The sequence below is a fragment of the Petromyzon marinus genome (genome assembly GCF_048934315.1).
Source record: "Petromyzon marinus isolate PM22_M1 ecotype Great Lakes invasive population chromosome 75 unlocalized genomic scaffold, UKy_Petmar_22M1.pri1.0 chr75_unloc.4, whole genome shotgun sequence".
Lineage (NCBI taxonomy): Eukaryota > Metazoa > Chordata > Hyperoartia > Petromyzontiformes > Petromyzontidae > Petromyzon > Petromyzon marinus.
Window position 1 is genome coordinate 165,784 of NW_027422616.1, and position 17,262 is coordinate 183,045.

A 17,262-nucleotide genomic window follows, 5' to 3' on the forward strand; every position below is an offset into this window, starting at 1 on the left:
ACACGGCCTAGCGACACGGCCTAGCGACACGGCCTAGCGACACGGCCTAGCGACACGGCCTAGCGGCCTAGCGACACGGCCTAGCGACACGGCCTAGCGACACGGCCTAGCGACACGACCTAGTGACACGGCCTAGCGACACGGCCTAGTGACACGGCCTAGCGGCCTAGCGGCACGGACTAGTGACACGGCCTAGCGGCACGGCCTAGCGACACGGCCTAGCGACATGGCCTAGCGGCCTAGCGACACGGCCTAGCGACACGGCCTAGCGACACGGCCTAGTGACACGGCCTAGCGACACGGCCGAGCGACACGGCCTAGCGACACGGCCTAGCGACACGGCCTAGCGACACGGCCTAGCGACACGGCCTAGTGACACGGCCTAGCGACACGGCCTAGCGACACGACCCAGCGACACGGCCTAGCGACACGGCCTAGCGACACGGCCTAGCGACACGACCCAGCGACACGGCCTAGCGGCCTAGCGGCACGGCCTAGCGGCCTAGCGACACGGCCTAGCGACACGACCCAGCGACACGGCCTCGCGGCCCAGCGGCACGGCCTGGAGGCCCTCGTGGCCTTTCCTGCTGCTGACCGCCAAGCGCGTGACCAAGGAGAGACGAAGGCCCCGCCGCTGCGGTACAGCGGCGGGGCCTTCGGCCTGGCGGTGCGCCCCCGAGAGAACCGGAGCGGCCTCGCGGGTGTCCGGCCTCGCGGCCTAGGGGCACGGCGCGGCCTAGGGGCTCGGCCTAGGAGCCGTGGGTGGCGACGATAGGCGGCGGCGGGGGTGGAAGGGAGGTGACCCGGGGTCACGCGCCGTGAACTTTGACCTGTGCGCTTTGGCAGCACACCTTTGAGGAAGCTGAGCGCGGCTTCGAGGAGCCCGTGACCAAGGAGAAGGGGGTGAACAGGGACGACCGCATCCACGGCTCCCTCCTCATCCTCAACGAGCTCATCCGCATCAGCAGCATGGAGGGGGAGGTGGGTGGGGGTTGAGTTGGTGGGCGGGTGAGTGGGCGGGTGGGTGGGTGAGTGGGCGGGTGGGTGGGTGGGTGAGTGGGTGGGTGGGTGGCTGGGTGGGTGGGTGGCTGGGTGGGTGGGTGGGTGAGTGGGTGGGTGGGTGGGCGGGTGGGTGAGTGGGCGGGCGAGTGAGTGAGTGGGTGGGTGGGTGAGTGAGTGAGTGGGTGGGTGGTTGGGTGAGTGGGTGGGTGGGTGAGTGGGTGGGTGGGTGGGTGAGTGAGTGAGTGAGTGGGTGGGTGAGTGAGTGAGTGGGTGGGTGGGTGGGTGAGTGAGTGGGTGGGTGGGTGGGTGAGTGAGTGAGTGAGTGGGTGGGTGGGTGAGTGGGTGGGTGGGTGGGCGGGTGGGTGGGCGAGTGAGTGGGTGAGTGAGTGAGTAGGTGAGTGAGTGAGTGGCTGGGTGGGCGAGTGGGCGAGTGGGCGGGTGGGTGAGTGAGCGGGTGGGTGAGTGAGCGGGTGGGTGAGTGGCTGGGTGAGCGAGCGAGTGAGTGAGTGAGCGCGGGTGGGTGAGTGAGCGGGCGGGTGAGCGAGTGGGCGGGCGGGTGAGCGGGTGGGGTGGGCGGGTGAGCCAATGGGTGGGTGGGTGAGCGGGCGAATGAGCGAGCGGGCGGGCGGGCGGGCGGGCGGGCGGGCGAGCCGAGCGGGTTGAGTTGGCGGGGAAAATTTATTTTCTCCCCTGGCAACTACATTTCCCGTGAACTACCACCACCCCTTCCACCCCCCGGCCCCCCTCCACCTCAGCGTCTGCGCGAGGAGATGGAGGAAATCACCCAGCAGCAGCTGCTTCATGACCACTACTACGCTGGGCTACTTTCCTCGGCGAAGCCTCGCCACCACCACCACCACCACCACTACCCCTCGTCCTCCTCCGCCTCGGCCGCGACTTCCGCGATCGCCGCGGCAACCGCCCTCGGGTTCTCGTCGCCCATCGGCGCCGGCTACCAGCATCTCCACACCGCGCGATCGCCCGCCCTGCTCGGCATTGTGGGATACGGTGAGGTTGGGAGATGGGGTGGGGAAGGGTGGCGGTGGCGGTGCTTGTCGCTCGGCATTGTGGGATACGGTGAGGTTGGGAGATGGGGGGGAGAGGGGTGGCGGTACTTGTCGCTCGGCATTGTGGGATACGGTGAGGTTGGGAGGTGGGGTGGGAGGGGGCGGTGGCGGTACTTGTCGCTCGGCATTGTGGGATACGGTGAGGTTTGTCGCTCGGCATTGTGGGATACGGTGAGGTTGGGAGATGGGGTGGGGGCGGTGCTTGTCGCTCGGCATTGTGGGATACGGTGAGGTTTGTCGCTCGGCATTGTGGGATACGGTGAGGTTGGGAGATGGGGGGGAAGGGGTGGTGGCGGTACTTGTCGCTCGGCATTGTGGGATACGGTGAGGTTGGGAGATGGGGTGGGGGCGGTGCTTGTCGCTCGGCATTGTGGGATACGGTGAGGTTGGGAGATGTGGTGGGGGCGGTACTTGTCGCTCGGCATTGTGGGATACGGTGAGGTTTGTCGCTCGGCATTGTGGGATACGGTGAGGTTGGGAGTTGGGGGGGGAGGGGTAGCGGTACTTGTCGCTCGGCATTGTGGGATACGGTGAGGTTGGGGGGAGGGGTGGCGGTACTTGTCGCTCGGCATTGTGGGATACGGTGAGGTTAGGAGATGGGGGGGAGGGGTGGCGGTACTTGTCGCTCAGCATTGTGGGATACGGTGAGGTTGGGGGGGAGGGGTGGCGGTACTTGTCGCTCAGCATTGTGGGATACGGTGAGGTTAGGAGATGGGGTGGGAGGGGTGGCGGTACTTGTCGCTCGGCATTGTGGGATACGGTGAGGTTTGTCGCTCGGCATTGTGGGATACGGTGAGGTTGGGAGATGGGGTGGGGGCGGTGCTTGTCGCTCGGCATTGTGGGATACGGTGAGGTTGGGAGATGGGTGGGGGCGGTACTTGTCGCTCGGCATTGTGGGATACGGTGAGGTTTGTCGCTCGGCATTGTGGGATACGGTGAGGTTGGGAGATGGGGTGGGGGCGGTACTTGTAGCTCGGCATTGTGGGATACGGTGAGGTTGGGAGATGGGGATGGGGGTGGCGGTACTTGTCGCTCGGCATTGTGGGATACGGTGAGGTTGGGAGATGGGGGGGAGGGGGGGTGGCGCTCGGCATTGTGGGATACGGTGAGGTTTGTCGCTCGGCATTGTGGGATACGGTGAGGTTGGGAGATGGGGGGGAGGGGTGGCGGTACTTGTCGCTCGGCATTGTGGGACACGGTGAGGTTGGGAGATGGGGATGGGGGTGGCGGTACTTGTCGCTCGGCATTGTGGGATACGGTGAGGTTGGGAGATGGGGGGGAGGGGTGGTGGTACTTGTCGCTCGGCATTGTGGGATACGGTGAGGTTGGGAGATGGGGGGGAGGGGTGGCGGTACTTGTCGCTCGGCATTGTGGGATACGGTGAGGTTGGGAGATGGGGTGGGAGGGGGCGGTACTTGTCCCTCGGCATTGTGGGATACGGTGAGGTTGGGAGATGGGGTGGGTGCGGTACTTGTCGCTCGGCATTGTGGGATACGGTGAGGTTTTGTCACTCGGCATTGTGGGATACGGTGAGGTTGGGAGATGGGGTGGGGGCGGTGCTTGTCGCTCGGCATTGTGGGATACGGTGAGGTTTGTCGCTCGGCATTGTGGGATACGGTGAGGTTGGGAGATGGGGGGGGGAGGTGGGTGGCGGTACTTGTCGCTCGGCATTGTGGGATACGGTGAGGTTTGTCGCTCGGCATTGTGGGATACGGTGAGGTTGGGAGATGGGGTGGGGGCGGTGCTTGTCGCTCGGCATTGTGGGATACGGTGAGGTTTGTCGCTCGGCATTGTGGGATACGGTGAGGTTGGGAGATGGGGGGGGAGGTGGGTGGCGGTACTTGTCGCTCGGCATTGTGGGATACGGTGAGGTTTGTCGCTCGGCATTGTGGGATACGGTGAGGTTGGGAGATGGGGTGGGGGCGGTACTTGTCGCTCGGCATTGTGGGATACGGTGAGCTTGGGAGATGGGGGGGTGACACTATAGTGTTTATAGTTTAGTTTGTAATGGCCAGGCCGCTTGTGACAAAGAGACACAGTAGCTAGGTGGGGCATTAGCTGGTAAAGTAAAAATAGTTTATAGTTTAATAGTTTAGTTTGCGATGGGCCAGGCCGCTTGTGACAAAGAGACACACAGTAGCTAGGTGGGGCCTTGCTTGGCAAAATAAAAATAGTTTATGGTTTAACGGTTCAGTTTGTGATGGCAAATATCTCTCGTGACTGCAGGAATTCATATTCTCTGGGTTTTTCGGTAAAGCCACGTCGATAGATTAATGATAAATCATTTCCTCCTGCCAGAGGCAGCTCTCTCGCTGGCATTTTTTTTTTCATCACCCGACGATGATTGCTCGTGTTGCGATCAAAACGTCGCGATGATTTTACTATTTTTCGCATCTGCGGTGAAAACCTCGTGGATTTGCGGGTTAGCTCGATCTGCGAGTATTCATTTGATCAACGCTTCGTACCGCCGAGCGTCACGTGATCACACAGCTCGCGTGCGAGTGCTACGATGTGCACGAGTGCTTGGGATCGCAGACACGTTTTCCGGAGCGAGTTATGCTCGCAAACCCAAGGTTTTACTTTACGTGTGTCTTTACGGAAAGACCCAGAGAACATGGTTTGATAGTTTAGTTTTATGATGGCCGGCTCGCGGGGGTGACCGCTGTCTTTTACAGGCTACGGGCCTCTATCCACGGGCCCCGTGGGTCTTGGAGTGGGCCTCCCGCCCCCGGCCGTGCCCCCCTTCACGGGGGGACACGGGCCCCCCTCCCTCCACAAGCCGCCCGCGGTGGAGAGTCGCTACTGTCGCGAGCTCATGGAGGAAAAGTTCGATCAGGTGAGCCGGTGGTGGGTGGGTGGGGGGGTTCACTGTGGCCGTGTGGGTGGGTGGGGTTCACGGTGGCCGTGTGGGTGGGTGGGGTTCACGGTGTCCGTGTGGGTGGGTGGGGTTCACTGTGGCCGTGTGGGTGGGGTTCACTGTGGCCATGTGGGTGGGTGGGGGTCACTGTGGCCGTGTGGGTGGGTGGGGTTCACTGTGTCCGTGTGGGTGGGTGGGTGGGGTTCACAGTGTCCGTGTGGGTGGGTGGGGTTCACTGTGGCCGTGTGGGTGGGGTTCACGGTGACCGTGTGGGTGGGTGGGGTTCACTGTGGCCGTGTGGGTGGGTGGAGTTCACGATGGCCGTGTGGGTGGGTGGGGTTCACTGTGGCCGTGTGGGTGGGTGGGGTTCACTGTGGCCGTGTGGGTGGGTGGGGTTCACTGTGTCCGTGTGGGTGGGTGGGGTTCACCGTGGCCGTGTGGGTGGGTGGTGTTCACTGTGGCCGTGTGGGTGGGTGGGGTTCACTGTGTCCGTGTGGGTGGCTGGGTGGCGTTCACGGTGAGTGAGTGAGTGAGTGGGCGGGTAGCTGAATGAGTGGGTGAGCACTTGCCCCAGCAGCCCGTGCAAGCCAGGCGGGATTCCCTTTGCCCGTGTGTGTGTGTGCGTGCGTGCGTAGATTTGTCACTGGGCTCTGCGGTTTCGTGGTGGGCGAAACGCCCTCATCCAGTCGGCCGTGCTCAGCCTGCTGCCCCGACTGGCGGCCTTCAAGCCACACGCCTTCACTGGTGAGCGGGGGCAGGGGGGGGGGAGAGACGGTGGGGGTGGGGGGGGTGGTGGGAGGGATGGGCAGGAGAACCCAGAGGCAATGCACAACCAGCACTCCCACTCCCTACCCCATCCACTCCCTCCGCTCCCCATCCACTCCCTCCCCTCTCTACCTCAATCCCCTCACACCCTATCCGCTCCCTCCCTCCCTCTCCATCCCCTCCATCCCTCTCCCCTCTCTATCCCCTCCCCATCCCTCCCTCCACCCTATCCCCTCCCTCCCTCTCCATCCCCTCCCTCCCCCTCCATCCCCTCCATCCCTCCCTCCATCCCCTCCCCATCCCTCTCCATCCCCTCCCTCCCTCTCCATCCTCTCCATCCCCTCCCTCCCCCTCCATCCCCTCCATCCCTCCCTCCATCCCCTCCCTCTCCATCCCCTCCCTCTCCATCCCCTCCATCCCCTCCCTCCCTCTCCATCCCTATCCCCTCCATCCGCTCCCTCCCTCCATCCCTATCCCCTCCCTCTCCTCCCTCTCCATCCTCTCCCTCCCTCCCTCTCCATCCCTATCCCCTCCATCCCCTCCCTCTCCTCCCCATCCCTCCCTCTCCACCCTATCCCCTCCATCCCTCTCCCTCCCTCCCTCCCTCCACCCCCATCCCCTCCTCACCGCCCTCATCGGCGCCGCGTTCCCCCCACCCCCCCACCCCCCCACCCCCCCGCCCCCCACCCCCCGCCCCCCACCCCCCACCGTCGGCTCGCTCGCCCACGCACGGCGGAGGGCGAAAACGTGGCCCTCACACGTCACAACGTGGCCCTCACACGTCACAACGTGGCCCTCACACGGCACAACGTGGCCCTCACACGTCACAACGTGGCCCTCACACGTCACAACGTGGCCCTCACACGTCACAACGTGGCCCTCACACGTCACAACGTGGCCCTCCCGCGTCACAACGTGGCCCTCCCGCGTCACAAAGTGGCCCTCAGGCGTCACAACGCGGCCCTCACACGTCACAACGTGGCCCTCACACGTCACAACGTGGCCCTCGCGCGTCACAACGTGGCCCTCACACGTCACAACGTGGCCCTCACGCGTCACAACGTGGCCCTCAGGCGTCACAACGTGGCCCTCAGGCGTCACAACGTGGCCCTCACGCGTCACAACGTGGCCCTCACACGTCACAACGTGGCCCTCACGCGTCACAACGTGGCCCTCAGGCGTCACAACGTGGCCCTCAGGCGTCACAACGTGGCCCTCACACGTCACAACGTGGCCCTCAGGCGTCACAACGTGGCCCTCAGGCGTCACAACGTGGCCCTCAGGCGTCACAACGTGGCCCTCAGGCGTCACAACGTGGCCCTCACACGTCACAACGTGGCCCTCACACGTCACAACGTGGCCCTCAGGCGTCACAACGTGGCCCTCAGGCGTCACAACGTGGCCCTCACACGTCACAACGTGGCCCTCAGGCGTCACAACGTGGCCCTCAGGCGTCACAACGTGGCCCTCCCGCGTCACAACGTGGCCCTCAGGCGTCACAACGTGGCCCTCAGGCGTCACAACGTGGCCCTCGCGCGTCACAACGTGGCCCTCAGGCGTCACAACGTGGCCCTCAGGCGTCACAACGTGGCCCTCCCGCGTCACAACGCGGCCCTCGCGCGTCACAACGTGGCCCTCACACGTCACAACGTGGCCCTCACACGTCACAACGTGGCCCTCGCGCGTCACAACGTGGCCCTCACACGTCACAACGTGGCCCTCGCACGTCACAACGTGGCCCTCACACGTCACAACGTGGCCCTCGCACGTCACAACGTGGCCCTCACACGTCACAACGTGGCCCTCACACGTCACAACGTGGCCCTCACACGTCACAACGTGGCCCTCCCGCGGCACAACGCGGCCCTCCCGCGTCACAACGCGGCCCTCACACGTCACAACGTGGCCCTCACGCGTCACAACGTGGCCCTCAGGCGTCACAACGTGGCCCTCAGGCGTCACAACGTGGCCCTCACACGTCACAACGTGGCCCTCAGGCGTCACAACGTGGCCCTCAGGCGTCACAACGTGGCCCTCAGGCGTCACAACGTGGCCCTCAGGCGTCACAACGTGGCCCTCACACGTCACAACGTGGCCCTCACACGTCACAACGTGGCCCTCAGGCGTCACAACGTGGCCCTCAGGCGTCACAACGTGGCCCTCACACGTCACAACGTGGCCCTCAGGCGTCACAACGTGGCCCTCAGGCGTCACAACGTGGCCCTCCCGCGTCACAACGTGGCCCTCAGGCGTCACAACGTGGCCCTCAGGCGTCACAACGTGGCCCTCGCGCGTCACAACGTGGCCCTCAGGCGTCACAACGTGGCCCTCAGGCGTCACAACGTGGCCCTCCCCGCGTCACAACGCGGCCCTCGCGCGTCACAACGTGGCCCTCACACGTCACAACGTGGCCCTCACACGTCACAACGTGGCCCTCGCGCGTCACAACGTGGCCCTCGCACGTCACAACGTGGCCCTCGCACGTCACAACGTGGCCCTCGCACGTCACAACGTGGCCCTCGCACGTCACAACGTGGCCCTCACACGTCACAACGTGGCCCTCACACGTCACAACGTGGCCCTCACACGTCACAACGTGGCCCTCAGGCGTCACAACGTGGCCCTCGCGCGTCACAACGCGGCCCTCCCGCGTCACAACGCGGCCCTCCCGCGTCACAACGCGGCCCTCACACGTCACAACGTGGCCCTCACACGTCACAACGTGGCCCTCCCGCGGCACAACGCGGCCCTCGCGCGTCACAACGTGGCCCTCACACGTCACAACGTGGCCCTCACACGTCACAACGTGGCCCTCGCGCGTCACAACGTGGCCCTCACACGTCACAACGTGGCCCTCACACGTCACAACGTGGCCCTCAGGCGTCACAACGTGGCCCTCACACGTCACAACGTGGCCCTCACACGTCACAACGTGGCCCTCAGGCGTCACAATGTGGCCCTCACACGTCACAACGTGGCCCTCAGGCGTCACAACGTGGCCCTCAGGTGTCACAACGTGGCCCTCGCGCGTCACAACGTGGCCCTCACGCGTCACAACGTGGCCCTCCCGCGTCACAACGCGGCCCTCCCGCGTCACAACGCGGCCCTCCCGCGGCACAACGCGGCCCTCCCGCGTCACAACGTGGCCCTCGCACGTCACAACGTGGCCCTCACACGTCACAACGTGGCCCTCGCGCGTCACAACGCGGCCCTCGCGCGTCACAACGTGGCCCTCACACGTCACAACGCGGCCCTCCCGCGTCACAACGCGGCCCTCCCGCGTCACAACGCGGCCCTCCCGCGGCACAACGCGGCCCTCCCGCGTCACAACGCGGCCCTCCCGCGTCACAACGTGGCCCACCTCCCGCTCCCCTCCCTCGCCCGCCCGCCCTACCCGCAGAGCGCTACCTGGCCGACACGATGGGCCACCTGCTGTCGAGCCTCAAGCGCGAGCGGGAGCGCGGGGCGGCCTTCCAGGCCACGGGCCTCCTGGCCGTCTCCGTCAAGATGGAGATCCAGCCCTACCTGCCACGCATCATGGAGCACCTGCGGCAGGCCCTGCCCACCAAGGAGCTCGCCCACAAGTGAGGGCCCGGGGGTGGCCCGGTGGCGGGATGGGGGACGGTGGCAGCCGATGGCCCGATTGGGGGAGGTCCACCCGTGGACTCGGCACTGTCATAGACTCGGCACTGTCATAGACTCGGCACTGTCACCCATAGACTCAACACTGTCACCCATAGACTCAGCACTGTCATAGACTCAGCACTGTCATAGACTCAGCACTGTCATAGACTCAACACTGTCACCCATAGACTCAGCACTGTCACCCATAGACTCAGCACTGTCACCCATAGACTCAGCACTGTCATAGACTCGGCACTGTCACACATAGACTCGGCACTGTCATAGACTCAGCACTGTCACCCATAGACTCAGCACTGCCACCCATAGACTCAGCACTGTCATAGACTCAACACTGCCACCCATAGACTCAGCACTGCCACCCATAGACTCAACACTGCCACCCATAGACTCAACACTGTCATAGACTCAGCACTGTCATAGACTCAGCACTGTCACCCATAGATTCAGCACTGCCACCCATAGACTCAGCACTGTCATAGACTCAGCACTGTCACCCATAGACTCAGCACTGTCATAGACTCAGCACTGTCATAGACTCAGCACTGTCATAGACTCAACACTGTCACCCATAGACTCGGCACTGTCATAGACTCAGCACTGTCATAGACTCAGCACTGTCATAGACTCAGCACTGTCATAGACTCAGCACTGTCATAGACTCAACACTGTCACCCATAGACTCAGCACTGTCATAGACTCAACACTGTCACCCATAGACTCAGCACTGTCATAGACTCAACACTGTCATAGACTCAACACTGTCATAGACTCAGCACTGTCATAGACTCAGCACTGTCATAGACTCAGCACTGTCATAGACTCAGCACTGTCACCCATAGACTCAGCACTGTCATAGACTCAACACTGTCATAGACTCAGCACTGTCACCCATAGACTCAGCACTGTCACCCATAGACTCAGCACTGTCATAGACTCAACACTGTCATAGACTCAACACTGTCATAGACTCAGCACTGTCATAGACTCAGCACTGTCATAGACTCAGCACTGTCACCCATAGATTCAGCACTGCCACCCATAGACTCAGCACTGTCACCCATAGACTCAGCACTGTCACCCATAGACTCAACACTGTCATAGACTCAGCACTGTCATAGACTCAGCACTGTCACCCATAGATTCAGCACTGCCACCCATAGACTCAGCACTGTCATAGACTCAGCACTGTCACCCATAGACTCAGCACTGTCATAGACTCAGCACTGTCATAGACTCAGCACTGTCATAGACTCAGCACTGTCATAGACTCAGCACTGTCATAGACTCAGCACTGTCACCCGTGGACTCGGCACTGTCATAGACTCAGCACTGTCACCCATAGACTCAGCACTGTCACCCATAGACTCAGCACTGTCATAGACTCAGCACTGTCACCCATAGACTCAGCACTGTCATAGACTCAACACTGCCACCCATAGACTCAACACTGTCATAGACTCAGCACTGTCATAGACTCAGCACTGCCACCCATAGACTCAACACTGCCACCCATAGACTCAGCACTGTCATAGACTCAGCACTGTCACCCATAGACTCGGCACTGTCATAGACTCAGCACTGTCATAGACTCAGCACTGCCACCCATAGACTCAGCACTGTCACCCATAGACTCAGCACTGTCACCCATAGACTCAACACTGTCACCCATAGACTCAGCACTGTCATAGACTCAGCACTGCCACCCATAGACTCAGCACTGTCATAGACTCAGCACTGTCACCCATAGACTCAGCACTGTCATAGACTCAGCACTGTCACCCATAGACTCAGCACTGTCATAGACTCAGCACTGTCACCCATAGACTCAACACTGTCATAGACTCAACACTGTCATAGACTCAGCACTGTCATAGACTCAGCACTGTCATAGACTCAGCACTGTCACCCATAGACTCAGCACTGTCATAGACTCAGCACTGTCACCCATAGACTCAGCACTGTCATAGACTCAGCACTGTCACCCATAGACTCAGCACTGTCATAGACTCAGCACTGTCACCCATAGACTCAACACTGTCATAGACTCAACACTGTCATAGACTCAGCACTGTCACCCATAGACTCAGCACTGTCATAGACTCAGCACTGTCATAGACTCAGCACTGTCACCCATAGACTCAGCACTGTCATAGACTCAGCACTGTCACCCATAGACTCAGCACTGTCACCCATAGACTCAGCACTGTCACCCATAGACTCAGCACTGTCATAGACTCAGCACTGTCACCCATAGACTCAGCACTGTCATAGACTCAGCACTGTCACCCATAGACTCAACACTGTCATAGACTCAACACTGTCATAGACTCAGCACTGTCACCCATAGACTCAGCACTGTCATAGACTCAGCACTGTCATAGACTCAGCACTGTCACCCATAGACTCAGCACTGTCATAGACTCAGCACTGTCACCCATAGACTCAGCACTGTCACCCATAGACTCAGCACTGTCACCCATAGACTCAGCACTGTCATAGACTCAGCACTGTCACCCATAGACTCAGCACTGTCACCCATAGACTCAGCACTGTCACCCATAGACTCAGCACTGTCATAAACTCAGCACTGTCACCCATAGACTCAGCACTGTGATAGACTCAGCACTGCCACCCATAGACTCAGCACTGTCATAGACTCAGCACTGTCACCCATAGACTCAGCACTGTCACCCATAGGCTCAACACTGTCATAGACTCAGCACTGTCACCCATAGACTCAGCACTGTCATAGACTCAGCACTGTCACCCATAGACTCAGCACTGTCATAGACTCAACACTGCCACCCATAGACTCAGCACTGCCACCCATAGACTCAACACTGCCACCCGTAGACTCAGCACTGCCACCCATAGACTCAGCACTGCCACCCATAGACTCAGCACTGACACCCGTAGACTCAACACTGTCATAGACTCAGCACTGCTACCCATAGACTCAGCACTGCTACCCATAGACTCAACACTGCCACCCATAGACTCAACACTGTCACCCATAGACTCAACACTGCCATTCATAGACTCAGCACTGCCACCCATAGACTCAACACTGCCACCCATAGACTCAGCACTGCCACCCTTAGACTCAACACTGCCACCCATAGACTCAACACTGCCACCCATAGACTCAGCACTGCCACCCATAGACACAACACTGCTACCCATAGACTCAACACTGCCACCCATAGACTCAGCACTGCCACCCATAGACTCAACACTGTCACCCATAGACTCAACACTGCCACCCATAGACTCAACACTGCCACCCATAGACTCAGCACTGCCACCCATAGACACAACACTGCTACCCATAGACTCAACACTGCCACCCATAGACTCAGCACTGCCACCCATAGACTCAACACTGTCACCCATAGACTCAACACTGCCACCCATAGACTCAGCACTGTCACCCATAGACTCAGCACTGCCACCCATAGACTCAACACTGCCACCCTTAGACTCAACACTGCCACCCATAGACTCAACACTGCCACCCATAGACTCAGCACTGCCACCCATAGACACAACACTGCTACCCATAGACTCAACACTGCCACCCATAGACTCAGCACTGCCACCCATAGACTCAACACTGTCACCCATAGACTCAACACTGCCACCCATAGACTCAACACTGCCACCCATAGACTCAGCACTGCCACCCATAGACACAACACTGCTACCCATAGACTCAACACTGCCACCCATAGACTCAGCACTGCCACCCATAGACTCAACACTGTCACCCATAGACTCAACACTGCCACCCATAGACTCAGCACTGCCACCCATAGACTCAGCACTGCCACCCATAGACTCAACACTGCCACCCATAGACTCAACACTGCCACCCATAGACTCAACACTGCCACCCATAGACTCAACACTGCTACCCATAGACTCAGCACTGCCACCCATAGACTCAACACTGCCACCTATAGACTCAACACTGCCACCCATAGACTCAACACTGCCACCCATAGACTCAGCACTGCCACCCATAGACTCAGCACTGCCACCCATAGACTCAGCACTGCCACCCATAGACTCAGCACTGCCACCCATAGACTCAGCACTGCCACCCATAGACTCAACACTGTCACCCATAGACTCAACACTGCCACCCATTGACTCAGCACTGCCACCCATAGACTCAGCACTGCCACCCATAGACTCAACACTGTCACCCATAGACTCAACACTGCCACCCATAGACTCAGCACTGCCACCCATAGACTCAACACTGCCACCCGTAGACTCAACACTGCCACCCATAGACTCAACACTGCCACCCATAGACTCAGCACTGTCACCCACAGACTCAACACTGCCACCCATAGACTCAACACTGCCACCCATAGACTCAACACTGCCACCCATAGACTCAACACTGCCACCCATAGACTCAGCACTGCCACCCATAGACACAACACTGCTACCCATAGACTCAACACTGCCACCCATAGACTCAGCACTGCCACCCATAGACTCAGCACTGCCCTCAAGTCTCCCCCCTGTGTCTCCCCCCTTCCCCCCGTGTCTCCCCCCCGTGTCTCACCCCCACCCCGTGTCTCACCCCACCCCGTGTCTCACCCCGTGTCTCACCCCCACCCCGTGTCTCACCCCGTGTCTCACCCCGTGTCTCACCCCCCCCCCCCCCGTGTCTCACCCTCCCCCCGTGTCTCCCCCCCGTGTCTCACCCCGTGTCTCACCCCCCCCCCCCCCGTGTCTCACCCCCCCCGTGTCTCACCCCCCCCCCCCCCCCGTGTCTCACCCCCCCCAGACGGCTCCGCTCCTTCCTGGTGGACCCCCCTGTGCTGACCTGCGTCTCGATGCTGGCCAGGGCCATGGGGCCGTCCGTCACTCGAGAAGTTCGCGAGCTCCTGGAGCCAATGCTGGCCGTGGGGCTGAGGTCAGCAGCAGCATCATCAACATCATCATCAGTATCATCATCATCATCAGCAGCAGCAGCAGCATCAGCAGCATCAGCAGCAGCATCAGCAACAGCATCATCAGCATCAGCAGCACCATCATCAGCAGCAGCAGTAGCAGCAGCAGCAGTATCATCAGCAGCATCATCAGCATCATCATCAGCATCAGCAGCATCAGCAGCAGCAGTATCAGCATCAGCAGCATCAGCAGCAGCAGTATCAGCAGCAGCATCATCATCAGCAGCATCAGCAGCAACAACAGCAGCAGCATCAACAGCAGCATCATCAGCAGCAGCAGCAAGATCAGCAGCAGCATCATCAACAGCAGCATCATCAGCAGCAGCAGCATCAGCAGCAGCAGCATCATCAGCAGCAGAAACAGCAGCAGCATCATAAGCAGCATCATCAGCATCATCAGCAGCATCATCAGCTGCAGCATCATCATTATCATTTCAGCAGCAGCATCATCAGCATCATCTTCAGCAGCAGCAGCAGCAGCATCATCAGCAGCATCAGCATCATCAACAGCAGCATCATCAGCAGCAGCAGCATCAGCAGCAGCATCATCATCAGCAGCAGCATCATCATCAGCAGCATCAGCAGCATCAGCAGCAGCATCATCATCAGCAGCATCAGCAGCATCATCAGCAGCAGCAGCAGCATCAGCAGCAGCATTAGCAGCAGCAGCATCAGCAGCAGCAGCATCATCAGCAGCATCATCAACAGCAGCATCATCAACAGCAGCAGCATCATCAGCAGCAGCATCATCATTATCATCTTCAGCAGCAGCAGCAGCATCATCAATAGCAGCATCATCAGCAGCAGCAGCATCAGCAGCAGCATCATCATCAGCAGCAGCAGCAGCATCATCATCAGCAGCAGCAGCATCAGCAGCAGCATCAGCAGCAGCATCATCAGCATCAGCAGCAGCATCATCAGCAGCAGCATCAGCAGCAGCATCATCAGCAGCAGCATCAGCATCATCAGCAGCAGCATCATCGTCATCAGCAGCAGCATCATCAACAGCAGCAGCATCATCAGCAGCAGCAGCATCATCAGCATCATCAGCATCATCAGCATTATCAGCAGCAACATCATCAACATCATCATCAGCAGCAACATCATCATCATCAGCATCATCATCAGCATCATCAGCATCATCATCAGCATCATCAGCATCACCATCATCACCTCCTCCCTTCCTCCCTCCCCTCCGTTCTCGCCAACAGCACTTGCCCCGTCGGCCCCTGCGGCCTCGCCCCCGGGGGCTGCACCTTTACCTGTGTGTCTGTGTCTGCGCGTCTGCGACGTCCACAGCCCCGCGCTCACGGCTGTCCTGTACGACCTCAGCCGTCAAATCCCCCTCCTCAAGAGGGACATTCAGGACGGGCTCCTCAAGGTAGTAACGCTCACCCGCTCGCTCGCTCGCTCACCTACTCGCCCGCTCGCTCACTCACCCGCTCGCTCACCTACTCGCTCACCCGCTCGCTCACCCGCTCGCTCGCCTGTTCACTCACTCACTTACTCACCCGCTCGCTCGCCCGCTCACTCGCTCACCTACTCACCCGCTCGCTCACCCGCTCACTCACCCGCTCGCTCACATACTCACCCGCTCACTCGCCCACTCACTCACCTACTCACCCGCTCGCTCGCTCGCTCGCTCACATACTCACCCGCTCGCTCACCTACTCACCCGCTCGCTCACCTGCTCGCTCACCTACTCGCCCATTCGCTCATCCACTCGCTGGCTCGCCCGCTCGCTCGCCCGCTCACCCGCTCGCTCACCCACTCCCCCACCGACCCACCCACTCACTACCATTCACTCACCCGCCCACTCACTAACAGCCACCCATCCACCCACTTTCCCACCAATCCACCCACCCACCCACTCCCCCGCCCACCCACCCACCCTCCCACTCACCCACACACACTCACCCACCTTCCCACACACCCACTCAATCATCCACCCACTCATTCACCCACTAACTCGATCACCCACCCACCCACTCCCCAACCCACCCACCCACCCACTCGCCCACCCACTCACCAACCCACCCAGTCATTCACCCACCCACTCACCCACCCACTCATTCACCCACACACTCATTTGCCCACCCACTCACCAACCCACCCACTCACCCACCCACTCACCAACCGACCCACTTACCCACCCACTCATTTGCCCACCCACTCACCCACCCACCGGCTCACCCACCCACTCGCCCACCCACTCGCACACTGACCCACTCACCCGCCCACTCACCAACCCACCCACTCACCAACCCACCCACTCACCCACCCACTCACCAACCCACTCACCAACCCACCCACTCACCAACCCACCCACTCACCCACCCACTCACCAACCCACTCACCAACCCACCCACTCGCCCACCCACCGGCTCACCCACCCACTCACCAACCCACCCACTCACCCACCCACTAACCAACCCACTCACCAACCCACCCACTCGCCCACCCACCGGCTCACCAACCCACCCACTCATTCACCCACCCACTCACCCACCCACTCATTCACCCACCCACTCGCCCACCCACCCACTCACCCACCCACTCAACAACCCACCCACTCGCCCACCCACCGGCTCACCCACCCACCTACCGACTAGACGCTCTCACCCCCCCCCCACCACACCTCCTCTTCCCCACACCCCCACCACCTTAGATGCTGTCGCTGGTGCCACTCACTCACCAACCCACCCACCAACTCGCTCACCCACTCACTCACCCACTCATTCACTCATCCACTCACTCACCCACCCACCCCACCCACCCACCCACCAACTCACTCACCCACTCACTCACTCATCCACTCACTCACCAACTCACTCGCCTACTCACTCACTCGCTCACCCGCTCACCCACCCACCCCACCCACCCCACCCACCCAACTCACTCACTCACCACACTCACTCACTCACTCACCCCACTCACCAACTCACTCACCCCACTC

At 60.6% G+C, this 17,262-nt stretch overlaps 1 protein-coding gene across 1 annotated transcript in view; it reads left to right on the forward strand.

The window, feature by feature from the left end:
• The window catches only part of LOC116937995 (serine/threonine-protein kinase mTOR), a 221,813-nt gene that overhangs the window by 20,428 nt on the left and 184,123 nt on the right, over nt 1-17,262 (forward strand). The window contains 7 exon segments of the mRNA XM_076058486.1: nt 847-981; nt 1,758-2,010; nt 4,745-4,905; nt 5,562-5,670; nt 9,092-9,275; nt 14,141-14,269; nt 15,606-15,687. Coding sequence (XP_075914601.1) covers nt 847-981; nt 1,758-2,010; nt 4,745-4,905; nt 5,562-5,670; nt 9,092-9,275; nt 14,141-14,269; nt 15,606-15,687 — 1,053 coding nt within the window.